Source organism: Artibeus jamaicensis, unplaced genomic scaffold (genome assembly GCF_021234435.1).
Source record: "Artibeus jamaicensis isolate MK-2021 breed Jamaican fruit bat unplaced genomic scaffold, CSHL_Jam_final contig_387, whole genome shotgun sequence".
Lineage (NCBI taxonomy): Eukaryota > Metazoa > Chordata > Mammalia > Chiroptera > Phyllostomidae > Artibeus > Artibeus jamaicensis.
The window spans coordinates 20,547,398-20,563,314 of NW_026521812.1; the positions used below are offsets into that span (position 1 = coordinate 20,547,398).

The 15,917-nt window shown below is 46.5% G+C and overlaps 1 protein-coding gene across 2 annotated transcripts in view; it reads left to right on the forward strand.

Annotated features, from left to right (window-relative positions):
- The window catches only part of TRAF3IP2 (TRAF3 interacting protein 2), a 38,756-nt gene extending 25,556 nt beyond the window's left edge, over window positions 1-13,200 (forward strand). The window contains exons 6-9 of one of the 2 annotated variants that reach the window (XM_037159035.2): window positions 5,530-5,598; window positions 6,569-6,685; window positions 10,263-10,337; window positions 12,636-13,200. In XM_037159035.2, the coding sequence (XP_037014930.1) occupies window positions 5,530-5,598; window positions 6,569-6,685; window positions 10,263-10,337; window positions 12,636-12,782 (408 nt within the window). In that variant the 3' untranslated portion in view covers window positions 12,783-13,200. The other variant, XM_037159036.2, reaches the window with a different exon arrangement.
- Window positions 13,201-15,917: the final 2,717 nt, after the last annotated feature.

Below are 15,917 nucleotides of genomic sequence, written 5' to 3' on the forward strand. Positions count from 1 at the left end.
CAGGGAAAAAAAGGAGACAAATGACAATAGCTGTTAATGTTTTAAACTATATTATTTGATTTATGTGATTATGAACTAAATACTTATGAATTTAAGTAATTATTTTTAATTCTAGTGTATCCAAATTCTCCAGCATGTTTTCCTTGCCTACTTTTTGAGTGAGTGACCCTGAACACCTCCGAACAGCCCAAAGGTAGCTGACTTCTGGCCTGCAGGAAAAGCCAGCCTCTTGCCACACTCTGCACCTTTGCCCCTTTTCATGCCCACTTCAATTGTGCTTCCTGATGCAGGAGGCTGCAGGCTTTACCAGGCCACCCACTTATTTTACAGGGTCTTTTGTTGGGTTCAGGCTGTGAGGTTTGGAACAGACGCCCTGCAGCCTGGGGCCTCATCACGCACAGCTGCCGTTCAACATCTGGATGCAGTAGTGAGGCTGCTACCACATGTCCAGGTTCTCAGCTGGTCTAGTCTAGTTCCAGGGGAGGTAGACAGCCCAGCCTTCCAGTTCACTGTGATCTTGGCTCAGGAATCTCAGGAAGCACATGCTCCTCCAGTCCCCCCGCAGTGCCTTGCAACAGCTTAAAGCCATGTAACTTTTTATTTAGAATAAATAAAATATCACAGGAGCCTACGTGGAAGGCTGGCTTTCCTCAAACACTGAAAGCACTTCTTTTCCTTCCCAAAGGCTTCCTCTGGGTATTCAGTGTCAGTGATTTCTAGAGGGTGGCAAAAAACTAAGGGAACTATCTATGGATAGTTGAAGAGCATTGAAGGATAAAGAGGGAATGTTTAGTAAATAAATGTCCATTTTAAATATTATTTGACATTATTTAAGAAGAGTGTTTATTTGAATATTTTCTTTATAATTTTTTAAAATATATTTTATTGATTATGCCATTACAGTTGTCCCATTCCCCCCTTCATTCCCCTCCCCCCTGCACCCCCTGCCCCACCATCCCCCCTTTCGTTTATGTCCATGTGTCACAAGTTCTTTAGATTCTATATTTCCCATACCATTCTTGCCCTCCCCCCTGTCTAATTTCTACCTATTGTCTATGCTACTTATTCTCTGTACCTTCTCCCCCCTTCTCCTCCTCCCACTCCCTTGTTGCTAACCCTCCATGTGATCTCCATTTCTATGGTTCCACTCCTGATCCAACTGTCCTCTTAGTTTGCTTTTGTTTTAGGTGTGGTTGTTAATAACTGTGAGTTTGCTGTTCTTTCACTGTTCATGTTTTGTATCTTCTTTTTCTTTGATAAGTCCCTTTAACATTTCATATAATAAGGACTTGGTGATGATGAACTCCTTGAATTTGACCTTATCTGAGAAGTACTTTATCTGCCCTTCCATTTTAAATGAAAGCTTTGCTGGCTAGAGCAATCTTAGATGTAGGTCTTTGGATTTCATGACTTGGAATACTTCTTTCCAGCCCCTTCTTGCCTGGAAGGTCTCTTTTGAGAAATCAGCTGACAGTCTGATGGGAACTCCCTAGTAGGTGACAGTTCCTTTATCTCTTGCTGCTTCTAGGATTCTCTCCTTCATTTCAATCTTGGCTAATGTAATTATGATGTACCTTGGTGTGTTCCTTCTTGGGTCCAACTTCTTTGGGAGTCTCTGAGCTTCCTGGATTTCCTGAAAGTCTATTTCCTTTGCCAGATTGGGGAAGTTCTCCTTTATTATTTGTTCAAATAAGGTTTCCACTTGTTGCTCTTCCGCTTCCCTCTGGTACCCCTATAATTTGAATGTTGGAACGTTTAAAGATGTCCTGGAGGTTCCTAAGCCTCTCCTCATTTTTTTGAATTCTTGTTTCTTCATCCTTTTCTGTTTGGTCATTTCTTTCTTCCTTCTGGTCCACTGCATTGATTTGAGTCCCAATTTTCTTTCCATCACTATCGGTTCCCTGTGCATTTCCCTTCATTTCACTTAGTTTAGCCTTCATATGTTCCTCTAATTTGTGACTAAAATCAACCAGTTCTGTGAGCATCCTGATCTCCAGTGTTTTGAACTGTGCATCTGAAAGTTTGGCTATCTCTTGATCACTTAGAATTATTGGCTGTGGGGCTTTGAGCTGTTCTTGAGCCATAATGCTTTGGTCTATTCACACCTGCTACTTCTGAGGGGTGGATCCTTAGGTGTTCACCAGGGCGGGACCACCCAGGTCGCCGGGTTGTGATGTTGTATGTGGGGGCAGGGTCAGAGAGGGGCAATGGTGTTTATTCCGCTCTCTCTCAGATTTCTGTCCCCTATGCCACTTCCCACAAGCAAATTGGGCCCTTCTGGTGCTGGTTCCTGAATGTGTGGGCTTGTGTACACTTTAGGACCCTGTGGGTCTCTCCAACAAACTCTCCCGGCACTTCGACCCTGAAAGTCTTTCCAGTTGGTGCTTTCAGGCTCTAATTCCCATCGCTGGGGCACTAGCCTGAGTGGTCTGTCTCACTGTTAGCTCCTTCGCTTGGTTTATTTGCGCTCAAACGTGTGACCGAGGTCATCCAGCTGCCTTGCACCCTCACTGGGTCAGCCCATTGCCACCCCATGCCTGGGATCTGCCAACCGCTGCTTGTGCTCCTGGGTTGGTCTGGCCAATCTTTCCTGCCTGACCCGGCTCCGGCAGCCACTGACTCCGCCCCTCTTACTTGTCTGGCTGAATGGTTTGTTTTTGTGGGACTTCCGTGCAGTTCAATTTTCTGTTTTGGCTGCGTTTTTATTACTAAAACTTTGTTGTCTTTAAACTTGGTTGTGGGAGGAGGCACAGTGTTTCTACCTACACCTCCATCTTGGCTGGAAGTGTCATGAAATTTTTTCTTTATAATTGTTTTAAATGGAAGTGTTTGAAAGCTTAAAAAAGCATACGATTTATACACTTGAACTTCATGACTATGTAGAGACCAACGTTTCAATTTCTCATTTCTAGAATAGGATAGTTCTGTGGCAACCACAACATAAAGTCAAATCATAGGACAGAAGGCCAACATTTCAGAAAAGATCTTACTTTTGGTCATTTTCAAATAAGCATACTGATTGCCTCAGGAGAAGACGACCGGTTTTAGTGATCTTAATAGTCAGGGGCCACATAGACAGAATTTAAATTGCTCCTTAACCCCTATCACTATGGAGCCCTGTGGTAGAATCACAGAGCCCAGTCCTGACAGCTAAGTTACTAGACCAATACATTAAGATCTCTTTAGTGGAGAAAAAAACTTAATGGGTAATTTAAGGAGAGTTTTAAAAAGGGACTATTTTTAAGATGCTAGGTGCGTTTTGGGGAATCCACAGGGAATAGTGCAATACCCTGCGAAGAGCGAAAGCAGGGCGTTGCGGCCACCGTGCTACCAGCCCGAGGTCTAAAGAGGCGAGCAACAACGTTACTGCAACCTGAAATGGGTGCCTGCATTGCTTTGTTGGGACTGCCATAAAGTACCACAGACTGGGAGGCGTAAACAACAGAAACTTATTTCCGCACAGTCCTGGAGGCTACAAGTCCAAGATCAAGGTTTCAGTAGGACTGATTTCATTCTGAGGCTTCTTCCTCGGGTTGTAGATGGCCATCTTCTCCTTCTGTCTTCACCTGGTCTGTCCTCTGTGTCCTGATCTCATTCTATAAGGGTATCTATCCTATTGGATCAGAGACCACCTATACGACCTCATTTACCTTAATTACCTCCTTAGAAGCTCTATCTCCAAACATATTTACATTATGAGGCATGAGCAGGGGTTTAAGACTTCAATGATTGGCGGGTACACAATTTGGCCCAGTACAGTGGCCTTGTAGGGAAGATGACCTGATGGAAATTGTGGACTGTGGCAGAGATCTGGAGAGACAAATGGATGATGTGTCCAGTACACTGTGCCGCCCAGAGTGTCCAGCTCCCCTCAGGGAATAATTGAGGTGCTGGGATAACAATAATAATAATCATCATTTATTGAGTACCTATATCATGCCTGGCATTATGAGATGCCTTTTCCATGTTTATTCATTTTAATCCTCACAACCACCCTAGGAAGTATGTTTATTAACCACATATTACAAAGGAAGATAATAAGACTTAGAGAATTGTAGTAATGTTTCCAGAGTCAGGCAAGTGGGATGTGTAGAACCAAAAGTAGAGCTAAGTTGCCTGTCTAAGCCCCAAGTTTATGGGGCTTCTGTCTTGTATAATAGAAGTGGATTACTGGCATAGGAAGAGGGAGTTAACAAAAGCTTTCTCAGGATTTTTATGCAGTCATTGCACATCAGACATTTTAAAGCAGCAAATGGTCATCCAAACCAAAAGGAATGGCATTCCACACTTGCCGTCCCATCAGTAATGGAATGTACCCTAAATTCGCATTGTGTCCTATATGTATCTGCCAGTTTGGTGCACATGAAGCAGGATCTCATTCCAGGAGGCTTGGGCTCGGGTTGAAGAGATGAGGCAGACATAAATGAGACATTCAGTGAAAAAGAGAATGTTATAATAACATGTTCATTGTCCAGTGCCACTTGTGGTCCCGATGGGGTGGAGTTTGGGGAGGATTCAGACAGCAGGGGGCTTGCATTGTGCTTTTAGGGTGCAATGCAAGGACGCCAAAGGAGGGAGTAAAGTAGGCAGGGCAGGTGGGGGGCAAAGAGGTGAGACTAGACTGTAGAGGGCACGGAAAGCTTGCTGAGTGACTAGGACTCCACTAGGTCAGTCCTAAACTGCAGAATGCCCTCTAGGACAACGGATCAGGGAGCAGTGTGGCCGAATCAACTAATGCCACCTCAGGACACTCCTTGAATCACCCATTGCAGCATTTAATCCCCCTTCCAATCAAGAGCCCCCTGTACACACTCACTAATCTCTGGCTGTAGAACAAGTCTGAGCCCAAGAAAGGCCTTACATCTGGTCTTATGTGAAATAAAAGAACTGGCTTTTCTCCCCTTCCAATACAGCTTCAAAGATTTCATTTAACATGTCTTTTCAAGGCCCAATTTGTCTACCTCTTGAATTTCATCATAAACCTTCCCTCCACCATCTTAGTAATTGTTTGTGTGACTATTCCTGGGATTTGCTCCAAGTCTCATACAATCCTTTATAAACATATAGATTGAAACTGGACATAATACCATAATAATGATCTGACTAATGCAAGTAAAGCATCACAGTTGTATCTTAATCCTTACGCACATTAAGATGTTCCAGAATCATGTCTGCCTTTCAAACTATATATGTACATATAGATATATATATACTTGGTTTGTCTACTATTGGCTCACATCCAACTTGGTGGTCCATGTCTCTCAGATTTTTAAAACATAATCATTGTGTAGGCAAAGATATATTTTGATGCATACCTGTACATCCTAATTATGGATTTTAGTGCCTACTAATGTTGAAAGGGGAACATTTTAAGAAAATTGTACTTTGTTTTTCAGACTTACATGTTCCTCCTTGCAAATAGCATTAATTTTTTTCTTTTTTAAATGTATATAGTCTCGTGTTTTCTCCTGCTCAGCATCAAGATAAAGCTTCTCATTAAGAGCCACCTCCCACATCTTTTTCTTGTAGATTGACATTTTTGAGGATAGAATCCGAGGCATTGATATCATTAAGTGGATGGAACGCTACCTTAGAGATGTAAGTACATTCTGAGACTCAGAGTTTATGTTCTGGTGAGAAAGACAATTAGCTCGTGAAGTGATTTTACCACCGGCGTACCCCCGAGTCCCAGGCTGAGACAGGATCAACAAAGCCTCCCTTGTTGGCAGCTCTGCAAAGACTTGGAAAGGAAGGATGGGGTCACCCTCCTGGACATGCACAGGCAGGAAATAACGGTCAAACCAGACACAGGTGGTTGATAACCATCAGAGCAAACAATTTTTTGACCAGAATAGGAAAGGAGGAAATGAGGGCGGGAGTGGAGAGGGAGCGGCAGAATTCAATTTAATCTGAGGCCACCCCAAGTGTTTTGTAGGACGGGGCTGAAGAGCTTTCCCAGGCACTTTGTGCTTTAACAAGATAGAAATTGATTGTTGCTAGCGTGTCCATGTCCGCGCTTTGGCTGCTTCTTTGGAGTGAGAGCGCTGGGGACAGAGCATCAGCAGGCTGGGGTTTTGTGGCTTTTCCCTTTGTCTGCCGCCTGATGTTTGCTTTGTGCAGCGGAGTCTGGTCCTCCTAGCTACAAGCAGGGCAGGCAGGAGCGCAGTGACTGGCAGCTTAGATCTGCACGAGGGAGGGGGTTTGTCATCGCTGCTGTTGCAGAGCCATTTTGCTACGTTGCAGAATCACTTAGTGATTCAGGCTTTCATTAGCCGTTTATTAGTGATGGTTGTGGAAAATGGTGGATGAAACCGCATCCACTCAGAAGAGCCCCTCTCAGAGCCATTCGCTCTGCGTGTTTGCAGGGAGCCGGGGAGGGAGACAGGGAGGAGGGGGGCAGACAGGAGTCTGCCAGTGCCTTTCACTGTCCATGAGAACGAGCCCAGCCCTCCATCCTCCACCGTGTCAGAGGAAGTGCACAGCCCTGCTGGCCAGGGTCCAGCCTGCCTTCACCAAATGGACCACACTTTACACTTTCATAAACATGCATTCTCCTTCTCATTAACAGAAGACAGTGATGATAATCGTAGCAATCAGCCCCAAATACAAACAGGATGTGGAAGGCGCTGAGTCGCAGCTGGACGAGGATGAGCACGGCTTACACACTAAGTACATTCATCGAATGGTGAGTGATGACTGGGACTGCAGCACCTTGCAGGCCCTCAGAGACAGGCTCTTTCTTCCACTGAGGGCTGTCCTTCACCAGAGACCCAGTGAAGGCGGCAGATAGGGGTGAAGAACCCCAGGCAGGAGAGGGAGATGTGGGTTCCTCTCCTGCTACCTTTGGGGCTTTGGGCAATTCACTACACCTCTGAGACTCAGTGTTCTTATCAGCAACAAGGGAATATTAATCCGTGATCTCTACATCCCAAGATTCTGGACAGCAGAGCTCTGCCGGCTTGATTATTTACCAAGTGTGAAGTCCTGGGAGGGGCAACAGACAGGGCAGTGAGGAGCGAGGTTCCTGCATTGCTGTCGGATCCCATCCCCTGTCTTTTCACAGAGGCAGAGTAGCCGAGTGGAAAGGACTCATGCTATTGTGTCAGATGGACTGGGTTCAAATTCAGCTTCCTCATGTGTAGGTTATGTGACTGGGGCCAACCGCTAAAACCCCTTTGTGCCTCTGTGTCTCTATTCATAGAACGGGTCACTAACACTTGCCAAGCTGTTGTAAAGATTAAGTGCAATGATTTTTGAAGTGTGTGGCACATATTGGATGCCCAGTCAAGGGAAGCAATTATTGTTCATAGTTCATGAACTATGGGACCCGGTCAAACTAAAACCAGAGGGAGACACTTATAGGGCATTAGACTTACTCAGCGTCTGACGGCGCACTCTGACCTGGCTGTTTTATGGGCCAGCAGCCTTCCTGTGTCCGTAACCATACATCTCCTCCGGAGGTGGTCATGCTTGACCAGGATGCCAGACTAGACTTGTGACTTTCGAACTCTCCCATGGAGTCCCAAATGGGTGTTCCTACGTGCTGGGCGTGTGGGTGCTCTGGGCCTTTCACCTCATCTCAGCCAGAGCTCATCTGCCTTTCTCAGGCTTGTTTCTTTAACAAGGATTCTGAGATTTTAAAAGTCTTGAAAAATCGCTAGGCCAGAACTTGTAAGCTCCATTTCAGCCCTAATATTCCACAAGCAGGGAAGGCCCACCTAGCATGGGCCTAAAGGACCACTGACCAGACCGGAAGGATGGGGCAGAGAGCAGAAATGGTCCAGATGGGATAGGGGAGCAGCACAAGGCAGGAGGCAGTCAGGCAGCCAAGGGTCTTGCAGTTTGTCCTCAAGGGAAGTTCACCTAAATCAGATCTGTCCTGTGGATCAGGAGCACACGAAAGAAGCAGCCTAGGTGGGTGTTCCCCCTCTGGGTCTTCAGGGCCTCTATCTTCTCCTCTGTCAAGTGCCAACTACTTATTTGAGCTCAGAACCAACCCAGAGTAAAAGCCCAGGCCTGGTGGTAAGGTCAGAGAGTAATGCCAAGGACCCCTCAGACACGTACCCCTGCTGTCCCACTGTCACCCATTCTGACAGCCCAGAGTCAGGGGCCAGAAAAGGACCAGTTCTGCCCTAAAAGGCCGTGGCTGGCTGTGGGTGCTGCCATCCTTCGGCTGTCTGGGGCTGCATGTCTGCATGGGCCCCAAGCACTCGATGTCCTGTCTGCGTCTCTAGGAACCGGCCAGTCCCAGGAGCTGACAGCCGGTGTGTGGGAAGGGCTCCAGGTCCCTGCCATTTCCTGAGGAAGCCTGTCAAGCTCTGCTCACGTGTGGCAATGCCAGGCAGTAATACACGGCTCAGCCCTGGAGCTTGCTGCCTGTGCCCAGCTGTGAACCAGGTTGTCTCAAAACTCAGTTTCTTGGGGCAGTGATGTCTTGGGCCCCTCCTCATCACTGAAGGGGCTGAAGAGGCCAGATACAGAAGTGCCTTCTGCCCGCCTGGCTGCTTTCCTGGCCCCTTCCAGGCAGCAGCAAACTCCAGGGCAGAGGGAGTGAAGAGGAGCCCAGGAGGAACTGCATCACACAGCCGCCGACGACTTCACAGAAAGCCAGCATCTGGAAACATGAGAGAAAATAAACACGCACTGCTGCCGGCTGGCCGCTCCACAGACTGAGTGGCCCAGTGAATAAACAAAATTTTACAGTGTGCAGTGTCCTGGAAGTCAGACACAAAATCCGGCTCTTCACTTTAGCTTGTAAACAATGCCCTTCCTCTGACGTGTCTGTACTGATGTGGTGGGTGCTTTTAGTTGCCCAGTACTTGGGTCACTTTAAAACATGCTTTTGGGTCCTGGCCTGTGTGGCTGTGTTGGTTGGAGACTGTCCCATAAACTAAAAGATCGCAGGGTCAATTTCCAGTCGGGGCATATACCGAGGTTGTCAGTTTGATCCCCTGTCAGGGCACTCACACGAGGCAACCCATCAGTGTCTCTCTCTCTCTCTCTCCCCCAGGGCATGAGAAACAACAACAACAACATGCTTTTGGTGTTGTCCTCTGATTTTCCAAGGGAGGTGTTTCTGAGAAAACACCTTGTGGATAATTTGTGTGTGTTTGCGAATAAGCATGAGTGTATAAGAGCGTGTGTTTATGAGGGGTTTCTTTGGTGAATTCATTGCTGCTGTCACATTCCTCTCAGTTCTGTTTTTATTCCATGCACGATGGAGGCTGCTCCATAATAAAAATCAATTGGAAGGTAAAATAGTTAGGAACTCATAATTCCTCATCTCCCCTGTCATCGGAAGACTGAACACTCTGTGCCAGTCACAGGATTTGGAAAACTGGGACTCCTCTCCGACTGCGAATTCTGGTTTCGATAAAGTTCCTGGCAGTGAAATCTCTCTGGGCCACCGCAGTGTCAGAGCAATCGGAACTGGTGTGGGAAACCTGACCCTGGGGAGACACCTCCCAGCCTCGTCCTCGGTCTTCTGCTCCCTCCCCAGGCCAACCCGTGCTCTAGCTGCAAGGCATTACTAGCGGGGCCCAACCCTCCAACATAGTTTCACACCTCCAGACATTTGCTCCGGCTCTGTCCCCTGCTGAGAAGTCATTCCCCTCCTCCCGATTTTCCCTGCCTGACCAACTCCTCCTAATATCCAAATGGCACCTCCCTTGTAACTGTCCTTCAAAGCACGATGTAGAGTAGATGGCCCCCACGTTAGGCTTCCACAGCGGTTTTTCCGTACATTTTAGACTGCAGTCTGGTGGTAGTTGGCCTACCTGAGTGCTTGCTGGACTGCTGGCTTTGTGAGCACAGAGATTGTACCAGTGGTATTCTAGTAAACTGGTCTCTTCCATTCCCCACAAAATCCTGATTCGTGACATCTGCCCATTTCCATGGTATAAACACTCTCACCATGGCCAATTTCAAGCTAGCAGTGTGAAGTCACTGAGCACAGAATTGAGAAGGGGCACACAACTGGCTTATGTGGGCCGGTGAGAACCAGCTCAACAGATCCTAAAAGGTATCCTAATCCTTGAAACCCGAAGTCTGGCATGGACTATGACTTTGAGCAGGCCCTCCATAAATGATTGGCAGATGAGTAAATGGCACAGATGTGTAATGGGGAGAGCTTCAGATGATAAGGGTGTGGCACTCAAAAAAGAAAATCAGAGTAGAATGCGGTGTGGGCTTGCATGATTGCAAGTAGCGTTAGCTCTTCATCCTTGGTCCTGAAATTAAACCTTGCCTTTGTTCTGTTCCAGATGCAGATTGAGTTCATAAAACAAGGAAGCATGAATTTCAGATTCATCCCTGTGCTCTTCCCAAATGCTAAGAAGGTAAACAAACAACAACACCAGAAAAAACCCTTAGAATTCAAGCTTTGCTTTGTTTGCTATCTGGGATTTTAAGTGGAAAACCTTGTCAACTCTTTATCACTCCTTAGAGATAACAGTGTTGCCAGAAAGATCAACAAGCTGTACCACTCAGCTCAGCAGTGGGAACGGAGGGCATTATCTCATAGGCCATCTCTGTCCTAATTGTTCAAACAGCCATCACACGCAAAGAAGTCACTTACGTTTTTTTAACGTACAAGAAAAAAAAAAAAAAAAAAGACTGTTCATCTGATACTTCTTATCTCTTGTACATAAAAGTCAAGATGTGTACATTTTTTGCTGGCTGTTCCACAGAAGTATTTTCTTGCACTTAGTTCAGCTCTCACAGCTGTTGAATACAGGAATTAAATCTACACAATTACCAAGATGAACTTTGCTCTGGTTCATGTGAGGGTTTTTGCACCAGAAGACCATACAAGCAGGTTTGGGGGACGGGGCCAAAGAACCATCTGAGTCCACACACCAGGCTTGGCAAAGGGAAGGCAGTGAGTGGCGTAGAACAAGTCTGGAGAGGCAGACCACGACACCCGGAACTCAGGCCCACCTTCACCCTGGAGGGTTCCTAGATGTCAGGACTGCATTGACACTTCTGCCCTGGATGAGGGAGGGTCCAAGTTATGTGACTGGGAACCTGGGGTTGCATAGTTCACAGCCTACACCCTCGTATGCCTTCCCATTCCTTGCCTGGCCGGGTGCTCATTGCTCTCCAAAGATCTTCTCACTGGACTCTCTGTCTCCACCTGGACCCATCCTCTGTCCTGCTGTCAAAGAGGAACATCCAAAATGTAGCTCCAACCTCTCTTTAGCTGAGAAGTTTTGTAATGGCTTCCCACTGACCACAAGTTCATATCCACCTTTCTTTTATGTTTCTGTGCCTTTGCACGCCCTTTTCTCTCTGCTGGCAATGCCCTTCCCTGACTGGCCTGTCTGGGGAACTCTTGCTTCTCCTTAGGTTACACAGTCTCTCTAACCTCTCCTGATCCCTCGTCCCCTGTGCCGACCTTGATTCAGTGGTCTGTGGTTGGAGTGCAGGCCCTGGGAGCAATTGTCTAGAATAACTAGAGCATGGTGACAGAAAAAGCTGACTAACTTTTAGTTGGTTTTACTGGTGTTTTTAAAGCTTCTTCAGATATTTCCGTTGTTGCCTGTGCTCAGGGCAGACTGCTCACACTGCCTGCCCCCTGGGTATACCACTGCCTAGAAAATAGGTTCTTTTTCTGTAGATTTGGACTCCCTCATGAGACAAGTAACTGTTCAAGGCAGTAACTGTGTCTTTCTCATTTGGGTGTCATCAGGACCCTGCCTGATGCCTGACACGTAGCAGGGGCCGATTCTAAGCTCATCCCACAAACCCCAAAGGACTGCCACCTACTCAGAAGAGCCTGCGGGGCCCTGTGGGACGCAGCTCGTTCTACTCCCAGACCCCCGCCCCTGGGCTCCCACTCGGTCTTATTTAGCCACACTGTTGCTTCTTGAACAGGCCAAGCATGCTCCCACCATGGTGCCTTGGCCCTGGCTCTTCTACCTGCCTGGACCAGACCTCTTTAAAGCTTGCCGCCCTCCCCTCCACTCTTCCTCTCAACACCCTGTTTAAAACTGCAAACCATTCATCCTGGCTCCAGCGCTGCCCACCCCCTTTCTCTGTTTTATCTTTCTCTGCAGCTGCATCACCATTGAACACACTCTGTGTTCTGCTTATTCGCTATCTGTCTTTCCCCAACAGAACAGCCACTCCATGAGGGCAGTCTGAAATCGCAACCCCCGCATCCCCGGCTCAGTGTCTGCCTCTGCTGGTAACTGAGGCCTGCTGGGCTCTCCTCCCACTGCAAGCCAGACCTGTGGCTGGAGTGAAAGGATAATGAATTAGATTAAGCCCGCAGCCTTGGCATACTTCTTTCCAAGTCCCAGGGGAATTCGCATCACTCTCCATGACCTCAGTCCTACCCCTTTTATGTGAGGGTGGTGAAAAGCACATTGAAATGCAAAGGGCAGGTAGCCCGGGAGACTGACAGAAAACGCCGTGCACATGTGGTTTCCATAATGAGATATACAGCTCCCACCCGAAGCCAAGAGCATGTCACAGGCTAACCCCCTTCCAAAAGCAAAACAGCACAACTGCCAGGATCGTTAGTGGAAAACTCCCCTGAAGAAAAGGTTGTGGGTGTTTGGGAACTGAGTCTGGGATCTGGGATCCAGGTTTTCTTCTCATGGCCTGTGCTTCTGTCACCCTCCCTCCCGCAGGAGCATGTGCCCACCTGGCTTCAGAACACTCACGTCTACAGCTGGCCCCAGAATAAAAAAAACATCCTGCTGCGACTGCTCAGAGAAGAAGAGTACGTGGCTCCTCCGCGGGGGCCTCTGCCCACCCTTCAGGTGGTTCCCTTGTGACACCCTCTGTCCCCAGATCACCGGGCCGTGCCACGGCGGGGGCCCTGTTCTGACAGGGACTCTTCTAGCTGAGGCTGGTCGGCAGCGTTCATGCCTGTTTGTTCTCAGTCCCTCCCTGAGGGGCCCTCCAACCCTAGAAAAGCTGTTCTGCACAGTATGCTTCCCCCTGAGACCTCCACAGACCACGTCTTCGAAGTGGAGGCCCCAGCTGCTCTGCATTCCCCTTCCTCAGCCGCACCGCCCACTCCTCCTGACCCTCCGACTGTCCAGTCTGGGCCTCCCGCTGCTCAGCAGGGAGATCACGTGGATGACGCTGCGATACATGTAAATGACCACAAACACCCTTCCATTGCTTAAGGCCAATTTCACATGTTAACCAAACACTTATGTGGCCTTGGACCAGGAGGATTCATGTACATATAATAAAATGTTTACTCTTTTGTAACATTGTGTTTCACTTATCTCAAAGGAGGTAGATATATATTAATTTATAACAATATGGGCAGTTGCTTCAGGGGATATCAATAATGCTTTTTAGATGTAATATTAGATAAATGTAACAGACTACTTTGTATTAAAAGATTCAAGTCAGATAAACAATCCCTTTAATATAATCTTGGAAGCTTTACTCTTTTAGTAGAACTTTTAAACAGAACAGCTTTGTACAACCCATGGCCATGATTCTCACTAGAATCATAGTTCTTAGGGTCTGGCGACATGTGAAAACATTTGTGCGTTACGTGAAGTGGTAGGGGATGTATAACGCAGGCTAGATCACGGCCTGGGAGACCTGTTTTCTAGTCTCGGTTCTATCGCCCACTAGCTGTGTGACCTTAAGCAAGTCCTTTCACCTCTCTGAATCTCCAGGGACTCATTTATAAAGTGACATGGACAAAAAATCATCTCTGATGACTGTAAAAGGTTTAAGGTCTAAGATCTAAATTCTAAATACTCCTCAGGAATGACTGAGTTTTCATTTTCATGATTGTATTTCATTGGGGATGAAATTACATTTTCTTAACAGAGACATTTTCTTTTTTTTTTTTTTTTTTGCTTACATGAATTTTTATTTTTATTCTTTTATTTTTTTAATTAAATTATTTATTTATTTTATTGATTATGCCATTACAGTTGTTCTATTCGCCCCTTCATTCCCCTCCACCCTACCCCCCCATCCCCACCATTACCCCCCTTTAGTTTATGACCATGTGTCTCAAGTTTTTTAGATTCTATATTTCCCATACTATTCTTGCCCCCCATCTATTTTCTATCTACTGTCTATGCTACTTATTTTCTGTACCTTCTCCCCCATCTCCTCCTCCCACTCCCCTGTTGCTAACCCTCCTTGAGATCTTCATTTCTATGTTTCCACTCCTGATCTAGCTGTCATTTTAGTTTGCTTTTGTTTTAGGTGTGGTTGTTAATAACTATGAGTTTGCTGTCCTTTCACTGTTCATGTTTTTTTAACTTCTTTTTCTTAGATAAGTCCCTTTAGCATTTCACATAATAAGGGCTTGGTGATGATGAACTCCTTGAATTTGACCTTCTCTGAGAAGCACTTTATCTGTCCTTCCATTCTAAATGAAAGTTTTGCTGGATAGAGCAATCTTGGTTGTAGGTCTTTGGATTTCATGACTTGGAATACCTCTTTCCAGCCCCTTCTTGCCTGTAAGTTCTCTTTTGAGAAATCCGCTGACAGTCTGATGGGAACTCCTTTGTAGGTGACTGTCCCCTTAGCTCTTGCTGCTTCTAGGATTCTCTCCTTCATTTTAATCTTGGCTAATGTAATGATGATGTGCCTTGGTGTGTTTCTTCTTGGGTCCAACTTCTTTGGGAGTCTCTGAGCTTCCTGGATTTCCTGGAAGTCTATTTCCTTTGCCAGATTGGGGAAATTCTCCTTTATTATTTGTTCAAATAAGTTTTCCACTGGTGGCTGTTCCTTTCCCCCTTCTGGTACCTCTATAATTCGGATGTTGGAACGTTTAAAGATGTTTAAAGAACGTTTAAAGAACGTTTAAAGATGTTGGAACGTTTAAAGGAACCTGGAGGTTCCTAAGCCTCTCCTCATTTTTTTGAATTCTTGCTTCTTCACTCTTCTCTGTTTGGCCATTATTTGCTTTCTTCTGGTCCACTCCATTGATTTGAGACCCAGTTTCCTTTTCATCGCTATTGATTTCCTGTGTAATTCCATTCATTTCAATTAGTTTCGCCTTCATATATATATCTAATTTGTGGCTATAATCAACCAGTTCTGTGAGGATCCTGATGACCAGTGTTTTAAACTGTGCGTCTGAGAGTTTTGCTATTTCTTCATCGCTTAGATTTATAGGCTCTGGGGCTTTGAGATCTTCTTGAGCCATTTTTGTTTTGTTCATGACCGTTAAGTACGAGGACGAGAGCCTTGGACTCCCAGGTCACTGGGTTGTGACGCTGTATGTGGGGGCGTGGTCAGAGCAGGGAAATGGTGGCGCCCTCTGCTGCCTCTTGCCACTGGGGCTTGCCGGGTCCTGTCCAATCGCCCACTCCTCGCTTGTCTGTCCACACACGGATGCGAGACCACAGTCAACCCGCAGCCCTGCTCCCTTGCTGTTTCCCCACGGTCGCTTGCTGTGTTGCCCACCAGGTCCAACCCTGCGCCTGGATTCCGTGCGCCTGAGTCCGTCTGATGGAGTTTTCCTGTGCAACCCCACTCCTCCAGCTGCTGGTTTCACCCCTCTTACCGGTCAGGCTGAAGAATTTGTTGTTATCAGACTTCCGAAAAGTTCAATTTTCTGTGTTCTGGCTGTGTTTTCTGTTGCTAATATTTTGTTGTCTCTAAACTTGGTTGTGTGAGGAAGCACGGCATCTCCACCTATGCCTCCATCTTGGCGGAAGTCCAACAGAGACATTTTCTTTCTGTGTTTTAAAATCTCTTCAACGATATCTTCACAACAATTTTAGGGGGAAATGTATATCTTGCTCATCTGGTCTACAAAAAAATAAATATATAAATATATAAATATATAGTATATTCTACAATATAGAATAAGGAGGGATGATTTGGTTATGGCCCAAGATGAATAAGCCAATATGAAGACTTTGGGAGTGAGACTCGCTGCTTCCTTTGTCTGCCTAACCTCTTAAATAAGGTTCAGC